We start from the raw sequence: 17,071 nt of genomic DNA on the forward strand, positions 1-17,071 counted from the left end.
AGTAATATCAACACGTAAGTTTTGGTTGAAGAAAAAGAGGAACATAAAGTAGACTGTCAAGGAAGAAACAGGCTTAGGGGAAAAACTAAAGAATGAAAAGATTAATTGGCTTAGTTTCATATTGAGAATGTTTAGTTCATATGGCTGAAAGATGTTAATGGTGACTTTGGGAAGGACATTTTGGTGAAGTGATGGAACAAAATAGAGGGGTTAAATAAGGGATTAAAGGCCACTCTTTTCAGTGATTAGGGTAAGAAAGGAAGGCTAGAATTTAGTCATCATCTGGAGTAAGATAACAAGGTAAATAATAATATGGCCTGATACATGTTTAGTGGTCTGAGGGACTTAATAAGATAGGGACTAAGACCAATGGGAATCAAGGAACTGCAGGACTAGGGCTTAAATACAGCATCTACACTGACCTTGAAGTCGCTGAAGGTGATAAAGCTTAGGGTATAAAGAAAAAATTAGCCAAATTCCACAGTCCTTTACAAATATAAAGCAACAAGACAGAAGTCAGAAAACCAAATGGACAAGTAGGCAGTCCATTTTTATAGCATGGTTACAAAGAGGAGGGTTTTTTATTCATGGGGCAAAGATGTAATTGTAAGGAATGCCACTCCTTTTTTTCCTAAATTTATAGTATATAAACTGATATAATCAGGAAGAATGATGTCATCTGGAGATTAGACAAGGCTCTGGGGAGTGGTTGAGGATGTTGGAAATGTCCTTACCTTATATTGAAGTCAGTAAGAAGAATGGTGGCAAGGTCAGGGACAGAGGGAAGCAGTGGGAAGATAATTGGAGAAAGATAAGAAGTGCAGAAAAATATTGGGAGGAGAATGTGGGATGAGAGAGAGAGATTATTAGGATGATTTCAATGTGAGGCTGTGACCAACAATGATATGGATGGAGGCCTAAAGGGTTAAAAGTTTCAAGTGACACTCAAGTCAAAGTCTCAAAAATTCTTGTGCAGGTCTGAGGCCCAAAGATTCAGAAGATCTGGCCTGTTCTGTGGTGACCTTATATTAATGATGCTGGCAGTCTTTGTTATGCATAGAGTTAAACATAGAATATTGTTGGGCACTGTGGCTCTGAGGAAGTCTCAGGTGGATGGAATTAATCAATTCCCACATTTTATAAGTTTGACACAGCCACAGTTTTAGGTGGCTGAAGGGAGATTAGGTAAATCTCTAGATGGAGGCAAATATGACCTAAATTGTTCCAAATACCTTCTTTTTTAAAAAACATTGAAAGAATTCACATTTATGCAGGGAATTAGCTCAAAGAGCTGGCAGAAGTTTCTATGTAGGCAATGACCACTAACTTCTTTATTTTTTATTTTATTTTTTAAATTCATTTTACAAATATTTATTGAGGACATACTATCAACCAGGCAGGTTCACTAACTTCTTTAGAGGGTCTTTATTCACTCATTCCTTTATTCATGAGGTCAGTCAGTTCACTCAATTGTACATTGAGTCATTGATTGCCAATGACTACAGGACCATTCAACGTCAGAAATAACTTTCTACTGACACAGTTTTCAGTCATTCCTAAATATTTAGGACTTCAAGGGGTGTTGGTGAAATGTAGGAAATCTGAGGAAGCAATCACAGTAATCTGCTACTTAAACAGACTCTGTGTTTTTTTAAATTGCGAGATTACAAACTCCTAAATAACCCCTTCACTCAAGCATTATAATTTAGGCATTATAATTTAATAGAATATTTACTTGATGATCTTATATGTTATTAAATAATGACATGTTTTATGCTTATTTTCTTGTTGGAACACTTTGCAATCAGTACAGGTGGCTAAAAGCAGTTATGTATTCTGGATATCCTTTTAACCTATCATCAGCTTCAGATCTAGAAAAAAGTCAAATCAATCTTTTTTTTTTTTGCCATGTGGAAGGACAAGTCCCAATCTAGATTTCTGCGAGAAGGAGACATATTATTGAGGTTATTGCTGGCTCAGTGTCAACATAAACATGGGACTTAAAATTTTTGCCTTGATTCCCTGCTTTAATCCAACCACAAATACCAGTTTGTGGCATGTAGCAAAGTTTAGCCCAGAGGTATGCAGGCCCTGGGAAGAGGGATACATCAAACATTACACACCTAACAATGGAAATCGTACGTTAAACATCCCTGTCCTTATAAATTCTTTTGGCCACATAAGGGAAACCTATGGCCCTTTCCCCAGCTTTCTGCTTTCTTAATGTTACCATTCACCTTAACTTTAAATTTTCCTCATTCCTCTGCCCATTTTTCCCCCCAAAGAAAATTAAATTAATCAAAGCAAGATAAACAAATAAGTAGGTTGTTTCTAGTTTATGGAAAATAACTTAGTTCCCTGTTGTTTTTTGAGATACAATTTCCAAATCTCATCTCTTTTCTATAATAATTTATCAAAACCTTTTCTTAAAGAAAATAGTTCTTTTTTGAAAAGACTAGCTGCTTAGAAAATATATAAACACACCACCTATCACATTTGCATTTGTTTTTTCAAATGCTAAGTACTCTAGCCAGCTGGATTATCTGAAATGATGCAGCATCATATTAATAAGGAAAATGAATCTGCACAATTTTGATTTGTCTTTTCAGAAACTCCCCTGGATGTTACTTTAATTTATTCTTATTCCTATTAGCATTATTCTGTTCTCTGGGAAAATTATTAGAACATTTTTTCATTGATACTGGCAATATATAAAGTTGTGTTTATGCATTGACAAATATACATTGGACACCTACTATCTGCTATGCTTTAGGGAAATGGAATCAGTTGACAGGTATGGAGACCACGGAGTAGCCAGAACCAACACCAAAGCAAGTGCAAGAACAGTGTGGCTGGCACTTCCAATTAGTAGCTATTGAATTGAGTGAGGCAAAATGGTTCTCCTGAAGGCTCTTTATATCTTTCAAATGTGATCATTATATGCTTTTAACTAGCTGATATAGTTCAAAATTGGCTTTGCCAGGTACATCAGGAAATTCTGCACTAGATGGTAATCTTGTTTGCTTAGCAATTGAGCTCTTTATGGAACTAAATGTTTTAACTTAAATGTTTTTAACTTAAACATAAATGTTTTAAAGTTACATTTCCTAGCTTTGTAGCATTTCCTCAGATTGGAGTCGAGTCCAGATAGATATCTTTTTTTTTAGTAAAGTCAAATTTAAATTTTGTTTTCAGCAAAATTGTTTTATAAGAAATATAGAAAATTAAGCATATACTACTGTAACTAATATAGAAATAAAACTATAAGAAATGTAACTTCTTGCCCTAGCCAGTTTGGCTCAGTGGACAGAGAGTCGGCCTGGGGACTGAAGGGTCCCGGGTTCGATTCCGGTCAAGGGCACATGCCTGGGGTGTGGGCTCAATCCCCAATAGGGGTTATGCAGGAGGCAGCCGGTCAATGATTCTCATCATTGATGTTTCTATCTCTCTCTTCCTCTCCCTTCCTCTCTGAGGTCAATAAAAACATATTTAAAAAAGAAAAAAAGAAATGTAACTTCTTAACTTTACATCACTAATTCACTCAGATTTAACTGGAAGATATCTTTAGAGGTATGACTAAAAACCAAAACAAAACCCTGTTTTAGGTTATTTAATTGCCTGTGACAATCTTTCTAGCTGAACAAATTTTTCCACAGTTAGGTACAATTACATGGAATACCTTCTCATTGGATTAGAAAATTCATCACCTTCCTTCCTTCCTTCCTTCCTTCCTTCCTTCCTTCCTTCCTTCCTTCCTTCCTTCCTTCCTTCCTCCCTTTCTCCCTTTCTCCCTTTCTTTCTTCCTTCTTTCCTCTCTCTCTGTCTGTCTGTCTCTCTTTTTCTTTCTTCATGACTACTCCTTCCAGGGAGGTAGATAAGGTCATGAAATCAGCCGTCAGCCTTCATTTTGACTCATCATATACTTAATACACACTCTAGGGAGTGTTAATGAGGAAAAGTATTTTTCTGTTTCCACTTAATCAGATTCAATTCAATTCATTCATTCAACAAATATTTTATTAAGCACCTACAATATGCCAGGCACTGTGCTGGGTGCTGGGGATACAACTGTGAACAAGATAGACACAGTCCCTGCCCTCAAGGAGCTTACAGTCTAGTAGTTATACAGACAAGTACACAGGCAATTACAATGCAGTATGGTAAGTGCATTGATGGGGAAAAAACATTAAAAGGGCACCTAACTCAGTCTCGTAGGCAGGGGATGGTGGATGGAAATCTTCCCAGGGCAGGTAAAATTCGAGTACTGAAGGGTGAGTACAAGTTAGTCAGGAAGAGAGGAGATAGGAAAGAGTTATAGACTGAAGAAGTAGTAAATACAGTGTCCCATATGCTGCTTTTGAGGTTCATTTGCAGCAAGGAGAGGTTGGGTAGGGATGAGAGAAGTCATGAAAAGATACATAAGGACCAGGTCATAAAGGGTCTCATTTGCTCTGTTCAAGAGCTTGGAATTTTTCCTGAGGGAACTGTGTGTGTGTGTGTGTGTTGTTAACAAATTTGAACTTTTACCAATTGCTCTTACTGCAGCACAGAGATTGAAAGGGGGATAGGTCTTGAGCGCTGAGGCAAGATAATCAATCCTTTACATTTTCCAACGTTATTTTCCAGGATATCACCCCTGTATTCTCTCCAGTCCATTCAGTTGCATCCAGTCCTTAAACAAGCCATTGCCATGCACAGCTTTGGGGCACTGTTCATCCCTAAGACTTTTAGCACCTTCTCCACCTATGAAAACTCAACTTATCCCCCAAAGCCAGACTTCCAAAATAATCCTAACTTGTGCTTTCTGTCAAGTATTGTGATCTCTAAGTATTGTGATGTTTATCTGTATTATAATACATATTTATTATTTCAAATGATTCAAACCTTCTTTTGATCCATGTTAATCCATTCACAACATAAGGTGAATTTGTAAATAAACATGGATATAATTTTCTTCACAATTTTCAGTTGAAAACAAGGGCTGAGTCTTCATTTGTAGTCTACCACAAACTATTATCAGTGCCTTCAAATGATTTAAATGGAATAATGAGAATGGGGGAGAAGCCCAAAGAGACATTATTTTATGCAGCAAAATACAGTCAAGTAAAATTTCAACGCACAATTACAGGTTTGTTGCTATTTTGACAATGATTCATTTCCCAATTCAAACACTCCATCTTGGACATTAACCTGGTGACGAGGCAACCACCTGTAAAAGAAGCTAGCTTAGTAAGCAAAAATAAGAAGGGCTAGCTATAGTTTCCAATATGGCCCACACTTTACAATCTTAAAATTTCTCAAATAACTTGTATAACGATAAGAGAAAAAAAACCTTGTTGATATTGTAAGAATGCCTGTTGTTTTATTCTTTTTGGTGGGTACAAAAACCACAATTTTGTACACAGAACAAGAGTATAAACAATATTGATACCATGAGTGACCCCTAGTCTCTTGGTTCTACATTGCAGACTGATGGTTTTATGTTAACGTCGTCTTCCTTTTGTTTCTGTTCCGGGTATTGAGACAAATGCAATCTGTGGGTACCGATTCCTGTGACGAAGTGAAGGTTACAGCAAACAAGATGACCAACAACTTTTATTTAAAAAAAAAGTCTCTAGAGTTTATTACAGTGATGGCATTTATATCAATTATTGCGATGTACTGTTCCCTAAGATGGTTAGAAAAAAGAATCGTATTGTCCTCTACTGAATTTACATCATTTAAAAAGCAAGCATGGTTCAGTATTTTTCTCCAAAGTAAATGTAAATACTTCCTTTAATTTTTTTTTTTTCTCACAGGATTTACACGTGTGTTTATGATGTTGTTTTTTTAAATCACAGTTTAGTGATGTGTTTTCTCAGCTGGACAGTCTTCGGTTGATTAGATGGGTGCTCGGGCGACAGTTAGCATGTTGGTTGACTTCTACAACTATCTCATCCCTTGCTGCGAAGGCCAAGGCCTTTGTGAGCAAGAGCTGCAGAGTTGATGCGCTAACTCGCAAGTCTGATTAGTTAAGTCCACTGGAGTGAAATTTGTTGCTGTTAATACGCCCGTCCCAGCTCCCCCCACCCACATCCCGAGAAAACCTAAGGGGTGAGTTTTCCTGATTGAAAATCGGAGTTTGGGTTCCCGAGCTGAGCTCATGCACACGTCGCTGCTGCTGCTGCTGCTGCTGCTGATGTCCGGCGCTCTCAGCCGAAGGGTCGGGTCAGCCAGGACCGCGCGGGCCTGTTCCCCGGGCTGCGTTCCCGTCGGTCACCAACACAGTTTAATTAAGGCACTCAATTATTTTTTTGGTTTTTATGGTAGGTCCGATGCAATGACAGCCAATCCTGAACTCTGTCTGATTGCAGTTCCAGCGTGGACGGCCTTCGGGCAGTCGGGCGTCAGGACGCGGCCGTTTTCCCCCACACTCCCCGTGATGGATAATCGGGCCTTGTTTCTTATGGCTTCAGAAAAGGTCAGCTGGGGCATGGGAAGGAAACAGAGAGAAGGCGGGGTGTTACACTATGTCTGCTTCTTCACCAAGTGAGGACACAACACACACCAAGATATCAATAGTAGACATCTGCATTTTTCCCCATATTCTTTTGGTCATGTGAACACTGGTTATCAGGAGAAAGAGAAGGTCAGCGGTGGGGAGGAATGAATCCACCTAGAGTTTGTGGTCCTACCTGTTCCAGATCTCATTCAAAAAATCACCAAAGGAGGTTTTGTGTAGCAGATTTGGGGAGGACACGTCTTTTAACCTGCTGCACTCTACACCCTAGTCCTTCTTCGAAGCTCCTTTAGATTTTACGCCATTCTTTGAGTCTTTTTGTCTTTACAGGGATTTGTAAAGTCCTTTGCAAGGATTAAACTCTTAAAATTGTGATGAGTCGTCTAAACAAACTATATACATAGAGTATTCATGACAGGTCTTCCTGTGTTCAGAACACAGACCTAGTCACAGACACTTGCATTCGTTCACACCAGTTACAGACATGACCCAGAACAGCACAGTTAGTGACATAAAGTTCCTTCTATGCCTCACATGGAAGCTAAGGCTCATTAAGAAGCTGTAAGTGCTCAAAGGGGTCACACTGCACAGGGCATCTTTCAGGTCATCATTGGGGAGCTTCCCAGATTGAGGTTATGGGGTCAGGTCTCTGGATCCTCATTAAGTTCTTGTTCTCTGTCACATTAGGTAGCAGGTAGTAACATTACACAATGGAGATGCAGGTGGGATTATGTAAATCTACTTACTGTTCATTCATTGCCTTTAAATTCTTTCTAGAGCTGAATTTTAATGTTAGCTCAAGAGGAAAGTAAGCTAAACAAGATATTCCCTAAATTTGTTATGGTTTAGATCATAACTTTCTCATAACTTATATTGTATCTCAATTCCATATTGTGAATTTAAGTTAACCTTATTTGTTAGGCAATTCCATCCTGAATTTATTCTGCCATGAAATTTAAATATTTGAATAATTATTGATTAAATAATGAAATTAGTAACTGGAGTAAAACTGTTATAATGAAAAGGTTTGGAGATCAGTTGAAGTCAAATTGCTAGGGAATGACACATTTATGATAAAAATCAGATCATTATCATAGTTCTGCTTTAGTGAACAACTAAAAAATTAATACTTATTTTAATAATCAGAGGTCAGCATACAATCTCTACAGAAACCCTAATCATCATTAAATTAAAACAAACCAAGACCAAAGTCTGATTTTGCTTCTTCAGATTCCCTTTCAACATTTAATATTTAGTAAAATAGATAATTATTTTTTAAAAATTAGCAGTTTTGTTTTTTATTTTAATTTTTTGAAAAAGAAATACTAATATACAGTTAATAAATGCAGTGTGATTTAAAAAATATGTATATATTTTTTTATTTCAGAGAGGAAGGGAGAGTGAGAGAGACATAAAACATTGATGATAAGATAGAATCATTGATCGGCTGCCTCCTGCACATCTCATACTGGGAATCAAGCCCGCAACCGGGGCATGTGCCCTGACAGGCAATCAAACTGTAAACTCCTGGTTCATAGCTCAATGCTCAACCACTGAGCCATGCCAGCCGGGCAAGCAGTGTGATTTTTTGAAGGAATTTTTGCAGAAGGCTTTGCCATAAAATCTATTTTTGTTTCTTTTCCCTTCTCATTTGCCTTTGGAAAACATCCAAAGCAGGAAAGATTCCACTTGGTTGTGAGCACTCTCTCCTTCTCTATAGTTGATTCAACCAAGTGTGTTAGTTGTCAACTCCTTAATCGCTGTCAACTCCTTAATTTCTCTTTACATCTCAGCATTCTTTGTTCTCAGCATCCTATATTTATATTTTTCAATTCTTCCATAAAAAGTCATTTCTATTCATTTTGGTGTGAACCTACTGAGGCTGCTCAAACTGAAAAATTTTCTTAAAAATTTCCATATGTTCTGCCCCTGGTTGGTTTGCTGTGACTAATGGTTATGACCTTAATTGTAAGTATTCTCCTGGAGGGATGGTCACTTTTAAAGTTGAACCCTACCATATATTGAAGGTTTTAGGTTGTGTTTTTGAGATTCTGGGACAATATTATCTAAATTATCAAATATTTGCATAATTATGGCCAATAGAGTTTTTGAAAGGAAAAAGCATTTAATATAGGAGTGTAACAAAAACAACTTACTTGTAAGGCTTCTCTATAAGTGCAGATCATTTCATTTACCCTGAGTTCTATTAAGTCTTTTGAAAAGTCATATGGATATAAATGCTTTATTTTTATATGAAATTTATTGTCTTAAAAGTTCAACCCCAGCTCTAAAGGCTATTCATGTGATAAACTGCAATGCCAGGTTCTGACCTAAAAACATTATTACATGTAAATTGTATGTACATAACCTGGGAATTTATATCTCTTTTTAACACCTTCCCAGAACTTTGTAATTAATTGGCACCCATGAGTATTTCTTTCTAGAATTTTCATTTTGCTTTTTTTGTTAATCCTCACCCGAGGATATTTTCCCATTTATATTTAGAGAGTGTAAAGGAGGGTGAGAGACAAAGAGAGAGAAGCATCCATGTGAGAGAGACACATCTATTGGTTGCCTCCCGCATGCACCCCAACCAGGGATGGGATCCGAGGCTGCAACCGAGATACATGCCCTTGACTGAAATTGAACCTGGAACCCTACAGTCCACAGGCCAATGCTCTATCCACAGAGCCAAACCAGCTATGGCCCTAGAATTTTCTAATATTCTTTTTTCTTTGCTTGCTTCTCTGCCTTTGGACCTTGTTGATGGTTGGAATGCTTTTGCTGTGCCAAAGAAAACTCAGTTTTAATAAACTGGTTATAAAATTCATCTCAGAACGAAGTCTAAATAATTGGCTCTGAAAACTTTCAGGTATTCTTTTTCTCAGTTTGAGAAAATTTCTTCTCAATTCTGTAAATATTAAGATGAAAGAATTATAATGGCCCAGACTTTTGATATCATTCTAGCTTGCTGTTTTGCTATTAGAAAACGTGCTGAAAACATTCTGATCTTAGTGAACTGAGGGTTTTGTTCTTAAATCTTTTCCACAAAATTGGGCTTACCCATGTGTAGTTATATCTAGTCATTGATTTCCAGATTGTAGATAAAAGCAATTAGATATTGAGATACAAATATTTCAATAGCTTTCATATGAATAAATAAATCTTAAAGTCAAGCACATTTACCTGGCATAATCTCAGATGTACATCTTTTTTGTTTTGTTTTGTTATCCTCACCTGAGGATATTTTTCCATTGATTTTTAGAGAGAGTGGAAGGGAGGGGGAAAGCCAGAGAGAGAGAGAAACATGGATGTGAGAGACACATTGATTGGTTGCCTCCTGCATGCGCTCTGACCAGGGCCAGGCATCCAGTCTGCAACCAAGGTGTGTGCCCTTGACTGGAATGGAACCCAGGACCCTTCAGTCTGTGGGCCAATGCTCTATTCACTGAGCTAAACCTGGTAGGGCTCAGATACATCTTACTATAAAAATTATATTAGGTTTTTGACATCAAGCATGGGATGTCTCTTATGGGTTTAAAGGCTCATTTATCATTTTAATCAGAATGAGCAGCCTATTCAGTTGGCTATTATATATAATTTTAGAAAATGAGTTTTAGAGACCTGATTTTAGGAAGAGCAATAACAAGGGCTTTTAGATCTTATTTTAAAACCACTTGCAACCATTAGAGGAAAAACATAGTGGACATTTAGATTCTTTAAAAATGACCTCCATTTCCTATATTTCATTGAATACCTACATTGAATACCTACAATTTTTTATTGTGGCATGATGAGAGCATATGAGTAAGTGGGGCTGAGCTGGCTTACTTAAAAGCAATTGAAATAAAAAATCCATAATAACTCATGGCAATTCTTATCTTTTACTGTGTTCCTCCTAAGAAACACATATATTACTGATATCTTTAATGGAGAAACTGCTAAATTGCCTAAAATGGCTGCTCACCTTAGTGATATTGTGAACGTAAAAGCTGAATTTCATGTAATAAATGTGAATTGTGCTCAATATCCCGATGACTCCTGCCTCAAGATCTGGCTCAAGGACTACTGTCAGATGAGCAAACAGTTAGGTTTTACTCTTTAAAAATACACAATATGGCGAGTGTAAAACAAACTAGAATAGGAGCTAAAATTTGTTGAGCGTTGACTCCCTGCCTTGGAGCTGTTACATATATTTTTTTCTCAGAAAACCTTATTCGGCAGCTGTCGAAGCTTTGGTCATTTGAATTAGGTTTTATGCTTATTTTGTTAACACTTATTTTAAAACTTGTTCCAGAGAAGATTAGCCTAGTTTATGTACAAAGAAACCCCAGATCTAATTTCCAATTTCTCTCAAATTTTGGGTAGAATATACTGTTTGGATCGTTTCACAGAGCAATTCTGCTGGTTTGTTTTTGTCTTTCGGACCCTCTCAATGCAGATATCTATTGGCAACATAAAGATTCGAACAGTACATCTGCAGCCAAAGAAAACCAAACCACTTTGCACTGAAGTTTTAGAAAATATAAAGCTCTAATGAGAAGCAAGCAATACCACCACGGGACAGACAGTCACAACACTGCATTTACAGGATGCATCACCCACTCACTGTAGTAGGCCCTAAGTCCTACCCCTAAATTTTAATACTTTCGGTTCCATATACGTTGTAACCTTCTCTATAGGTTGCTAAATTCTGGGTATTCTGCGAGGAAGTTGGGTTAAAAGTCTGTGCACTCTTTGCCACCTTCATTCTCTTCGCTTCTGCCCTGGACTTGTAACAGAACTCTATCAAAGCCACCAGCATTGCCAAGCCCAGTCCGCCGACCAGAATGTAGAAGACGCCTGCTACGTTGCTCAGGCTCAAGGCACTCGTCTTGTCCTGTGGGAGGATAAACACACTTCAGTTAAGTGTGGAAATGTCACATCCAAAAGGTAAAAGAACACATGAAATCCAAACAGCTAATTAGCATAAGTGCTTAACTTAACCCGACATTATTTACATGTATAAATCATTGATGTAGGTTTACAAATTTAAAAATAAAGCTTATAGCTCTCAGAAATGAAATTATAATGATTACCAATAAATTGGATATAATTATATTCAATAAAATCTTAAACATTTTATTATTATTAACTATGCAATGAAAACCACTATACTTAATCATAATAAGCATTTATATATTTGCAAAGGGTGGCAGAAGTGGGCTTATTATTAAGTTTGAGAATGACATGTTTAAAATACAGTTACATGGAAAGGGGTTTTGGTTTTCCTGCCATTAAAACATACTTTTAATGTTTGAGATAGCTCTTGAATAAATCCTACGTCACATTTCCTAATTAAGGAACTAAGCTTTTTTTAAGCTATCAGTTTCACAATTTGTTCATCATTACTTTATAAAATATATACAGATAATGTGTTAGGGTACACATTTGTTTTTTCAGTCACATCTGTGGGAAATCTTATGCAAAGTATCACTTTTACATTCTATCTACTATTTAGGAATAATTATATATATGTATACATATCACAGGTGACTTTTTGAAAAGCTAACTTTTTAAAAATACACAAATTACTATGGTCAATTGAGAAATAAATTATGTATGGAAAAACTGATATAACTATTTTTATTGATTTAAAAATGACTTCATTTCCACTTAAAAATGCTTCATCAATTACTATTTTAGACATATTATTCTCCAGAGCCTTAGTATATATAATAAATGCAGATATAGTCAAGCATATGCTTGAAAGACATTAAAATTATAACAAGAATTCAGAACTTTTTTATAAATTGTAAATATGCACGTTATACATAACATTAATTGAAACGTATTTTGGGTAGACTATCTGAAGGACACCCTTTGGCCATCATCTTCTTGGCAGTATTCTTTATGCAAAATGTGATTTAGACACTTAAATCATTTTATTAAGGAGATGGTTTAATTCCAAAGATATTCTATGTACACTGTCTACTTAGCCATGATATCAACTGATTGAACCAAAAGTTTAGGGTAACTTCATTTTTAAAAAAATCACTCAAGAATTTATGCTTGACATAGGATTTGAGATAGCTATTTCATTATTGGCCAAATTTATCTCATTCCACTCCGGTTTTAAGGCAGACAAAAGTGATTAAAACCTAGGGATAAGCCCTAGAAAGGGATCAATTAACATTACTTTGTCTCTTTGTTAAATTAATTGAGGCTCTCCTTTCTAAGCTGGTCACTTGTTTAGACTTAGAATTCTCTGTCATCTATCTATCTTCTATCTATCATCTATCTATCTATCTATCTATCTATCTATCTATCTATTTTTTTCTTTCTAAAAGGAGATATAGGAAAATAATAAAAGAAGATTCTAAGAATCCTCAACTATGGCTTTCAGGCACTGTTACTACATTCTATTAGATTCTATTAGATTCACTGGTAGGTTGTTACATTTTTTCCCCTTTGGAATTAAAATACAAATGTTTCCATTTTCAACAGAATCAGGATGATAGGATCCTGCAATATTTTAAAAGGAATTTATGAACAAAAGATCTTAGAACTTGAGGCTATCATCCATAAACATTGATTTATTTAAACCATTTTGATGGAATAGAATTGAAAGATTCACTCTGTTGACCTGTCAGCACAAAAATAGAAAAGGGCCTCTTCAAACTAAAGTGGAATGGTTGGCAATATAGTCACAAAAGACTGAACTTCTGAATAAGATATAATATTTAAAATCTTTTTCTGAATGACTACTGATCAATTTCCCATTTTTTTGGTTTGTTTTGGGAATACATCTCTTCTTGAAATAATATATTTCATGGTCTTTGCCTCCAAAACAATAAAAAAAACTTAACCTCAAAAGCACTACTTTTATTAGTGGTACGTAAGTTGAGAATAATCTAAGGAGTTTTTAATATCTTATGTATTTTTGTAGTTAATTTAAATTTACTTAAAAGCCTTAGTATTGGGGAGCAGGTTGCAATTTTCTAGAAAGAATGTCCCTGTGGCTGAAATTTGACATTAACTTCGAATTTAGGCAGTGTAGAGAGAAATGTTTAGTTTTTACTGTGTCCATATGCTTTTTTATTTTTTGACAATTGCTCCCGTTTACTGCTTTGTGAACACAAGAGGAGGCCCCGAACTGCAGCGACTGACCTTGCTTCCAGAGTCCTTGGGTCCACATTCACCTTTATCGTACCACCATTTGTTTTTCAGCTTGTCTAAGACGCCTGCCTCACTGAGTTTCAAAACGGCAAGGTTTACAGGAGTTCTTCACGTGGAAAATAACATAAATAACATTATATATGTTATTTTATGTTATTCAAGTAAAACTACATTAGAATCGCATGGCAAAGTGACAGAGCAGAGGCCACAGTAGGCGCTATGTCTTGTACCGTAGGCCCAGGTTTAGAATCAGACATAAAACTGGGGCCTGCTCCATCGCTTTAGGTAACAGGCACATACTGCTAGGGAGGATTTTTAAATAAAATGTATGCAATTACTGTGAATCCAAAACTATTGGCCTGGGTTGGGTTTCTTGAGCATTTCTAATTTCCCCGCACGGATATGGGAGTCATTCAAAATTCAGAGCTCCTTTTTGTCTCTTTCCGGAATTAATGGAAGTGGCTGCAGGTGACAGGCAGACTTAAATAGAAGCTAGATAGGCCTGGTTTCATCTCTCACGTGCATATGATCAGCTAGATTTTAGTTTATGCTGTAGAAGGGTGTCTACCGTGTCCATCATTACACGGAGTCCTCCATCTCTCTCATCCAGGACCGAACTGAAAGAGGTGGGTGATTCAATTGTTCCTAGGGCCACCTCATGCATGTTCTTATAAACACAAATATGTGAATCATTATTGTAAAGTATAAGCCCATGCTGATGTTTTCCTTCTGAACTTTAGTATTTATCTTACATAGTATCACCAGAAGCAATTTTCATCCATGTTGTGTCTGCCCCATTAATTTACTTTAAGTACAAAGGGAAGTGACGGTAGTATACTTTACTAATTCTTACCAATAAATCCCTGATAGGTTAGGGGTAAACAAGATTTTGCTCAAAAAACAAACTTCCTGTACTGTAAAATCCCACTTTTCTTTTCTACTATCTCGGAGTCCTTCAAAACTAAATGTTTTAAAAGGAGTCTCAAGGAGGAAAGGGCCAGTCATCAGTCATCACCAATGTTCCAAGGAAGCTAAGAATTCTTCCTGTTTTCATTCACATGTTAACCTCTGTGTATACAAAATAAAGGGTAAAAATGGATGGGAAGCAGTAACTCCTAGCATCTTTTGTTATTGTTCTTTCTTTCTTTTTTTTGGTGTGTGTGTGTGTGTGTGTGTGTGTGTGTGTGTGTGTTTTCATTTTATAAACATTCAGAGAGAGACTTGTATTCTTGACATTTCTAAGGCTGTCACAACCATTTTGTCTGGCCGTATCTTCTAGTGCCTCTCTCCAAGGGAATGTTGAGTGCATTCAGAGAAACACAGCCTGCATTTCTCTGGTTATCAGTAGATGAATTCCATAAACCTACCTACAAAACTAGGTAATTTATTTATAATGATAATGATAGCTAAACATTGCGGAGTACTTACTATGTACCAGGCATTGTTAAAAGCATTTTCCATACTTAATTACTATTGTCATCTGCATTTTATAAGTGAGGAACCAAGGCACAGAGAGGTTAACGCGTCTATTCACACAACTAGGAAGCAGAGGAATCGGATTTGTAATAGTCTGACTTCATAGCTGTGCAATTAAAAGCATTAACAATGGGAGACTCAGGAAATGGGGTTTCTGGTTAATTGAGGATTCTGGTTAACAGTTAAACCAAAACCCATTTGTTTTGTCCTGTTGGTTCTCAAAAATGTTTCTAAAATATGTTTTTCTTTTTGTTTATCTGATTTCTGAATACAATTTAATTTTTGTATGAATGTTATAAGATCTTACAAGGTTCATTGTTCCATTTAAGAAGTAATATGCATTTGCCACCTTCCTAGAATATTGTTTTTTGGATTAAAGCCTAACATAAGCATGATTTAACACTTTCTACTAAAAGCTGAATTTGGGGTGAGGAGGGATGAGGTGGGGTGAGGGTTAGGTTACCTGGGTTGCTTGGTTAATTTAGCCCCAACCTAGGGGCTATCTATACAAGCTCCCCCTCCCCCTCCACACTTTCCCCTCACTTCTCTTGATGAAGTGACTGTTACAAAACTACATGTCAGGTTGGTTGGTGAATTGTGAACTCCTTGAAAACAAAAGCCACGTTTCATTCATCTGTGTAAAACAGTATTTACCAGGATCTCCACTGAGAGTAAGTGCTCTATAACGTGGCTACATTCAAATGATTTTGAATCGAAACAAGCTTTTTCCTTTAATTGACACTATGAGAGGCTTGAGATTCCCAGGCCAGCTTGCCAAAGCCTTTTGAAACCTGGGTAGGTACATTATATTACCCCATATTACACTTCTTACATAGGGTACAATGGGAGGAGGAGGACAATGCTGAAAAGAGAAAGAAAATGAAGTTTCCAAATTTCTTCTAGAAGGGAAGGTTGAAGGCAAAATTGAGGATTAGATAAAGACTGCCTTAGGCCATCTCTCTCCCTTCTTAAAGTCCTAATTTTCCCTACCCCCTTCATTTTTCCCTTGCCTCTTTGTCCCTTCTGCTATTCACTCCAGTAGTCTGGTTTGAGAGGTAAGATTGGGATTTTGAATATAAGATACTTACTATTAATCAAACTGAATGGTCAACTGGTGGAATGTACGGCACTTAGCAAGTAATTCATAACTGGGATATCCCCTCTCCAAGGGTTAGCTTCCCTTAGTCACTAAGGCTTAGTGGTTTTTGTTTACCACAACCTTTTCCTGCCTACTTATAAATTCATATTTTCTATTATAATCCCTGTATTCTTGCATTGGTTTCCATGGCTGTGGTGAAGGGAAGTAGGCCATTTATAAGTATAAACTATTTTAAAGTCAGGAATGGGCTGTATTTTTCAAAGGGCTAAATTAAAAACTGGGTATTATGTGATCTAATTTAATTCCTGAAGGACACAATATTTGTTGTTTAGAAAATGATTTTTAAAGGAACATCCTCATCCATGAGTGTGCCTATTTTGATAGACATAGAAGGAAAGGCAAGTATAAAACAGAAAAAAAGTCAAAAGTTTTAGTGGATGATTACAGGCATTTCCCAAAATTTCCATCTGGAACCAGGATTAAATAACCACTAAGAATGGGCATAAATTTCTGCATATGGTTTGTGCTCAGGCTAAACCACACCAGATTAATCAAAGGGGGAAATGAGTTTTAGAGATTGCAATGATATTCTTAAATTGGTCCCCTGTTAGTTTATTCCCAAGATGTGTGTGCCTGCTCAGAACTTCATGCTCTGGGGATGTTGAGCAGCAAAACGGTGATGCTAATGATTTTGCAGCCAAGGGATGTGACTGGAAGTGGCCACAGTGACTAATAGTTCAGTTGTTGGTTATGTTAAATCATAAGTTCCTTGAAGGAAAAAATAGTGGGTAATTCTCTTTCCCCCCACAGATACTGGTTTCATGACCCAGTTAAATCAG

The 17,071-nt window shown here is 36.6% G+C and overlaps 1 protein-coding gene across 8 annotated transcripts in view; it reads right to left on the bottom strand.

Moving 5' to 3' along the window:
• Nucleotides 1-3,999: 3,999 nt before the first annotated feature.
• Nucleotides 4,000-17,071, bottom strand: part of GRIA4 (glutamate ionotropic receptor AMPA type subunit 4) — a 433,261-nt gene continuing 420,189 nt past the window's right edge. Inside the window, exons 15-17 of one of the 8 annotated variants that reach the window (XM_070426004.1) lie at nt 13,649-13,763; nt 11,244-11,378; nt 4,000-6,465 (exon numbers count right to left, since the gene is read on the bottom strand). In XM_070426004.1, coding sequence (XP_070282105.1) covers nt 6,301-6,465; nt 11,244-11,378; nt 13,649-13,763 — 415 coding nt within the window. In that variant the 3' untranslated portion in view covers nt 4,000-6,300. Of the gene's footprint in view, nt 6,466-11,108; nt 11,379-13,648; nt 13,764-17,071 lie in introns of all 8 variants that reach the window. The other 7 variants (XM_070426006.1, XM_070426012.1, XM_070426011.1 and 4 more) reach the window with 7 other exon arrangements.

The sequence above is a fragment of the Myotis yumanensis genome, unplaced genomic scaffold (genome assembly GCF_028538775.1).
Source record: "Myotis yumanensis isolate MYYU_CA2020_CCGP unplaced genomic scaffold, mMyoYum1.0.hap1 SCAF_10, whole genome shotgun sequence".
NCBI classification, from domain to species: Eukaryota; Metazoa; Chordata; class Mammalia; order Chiroptera; family Vespertilionidae; genus Myotis; species Myotis yumanensis.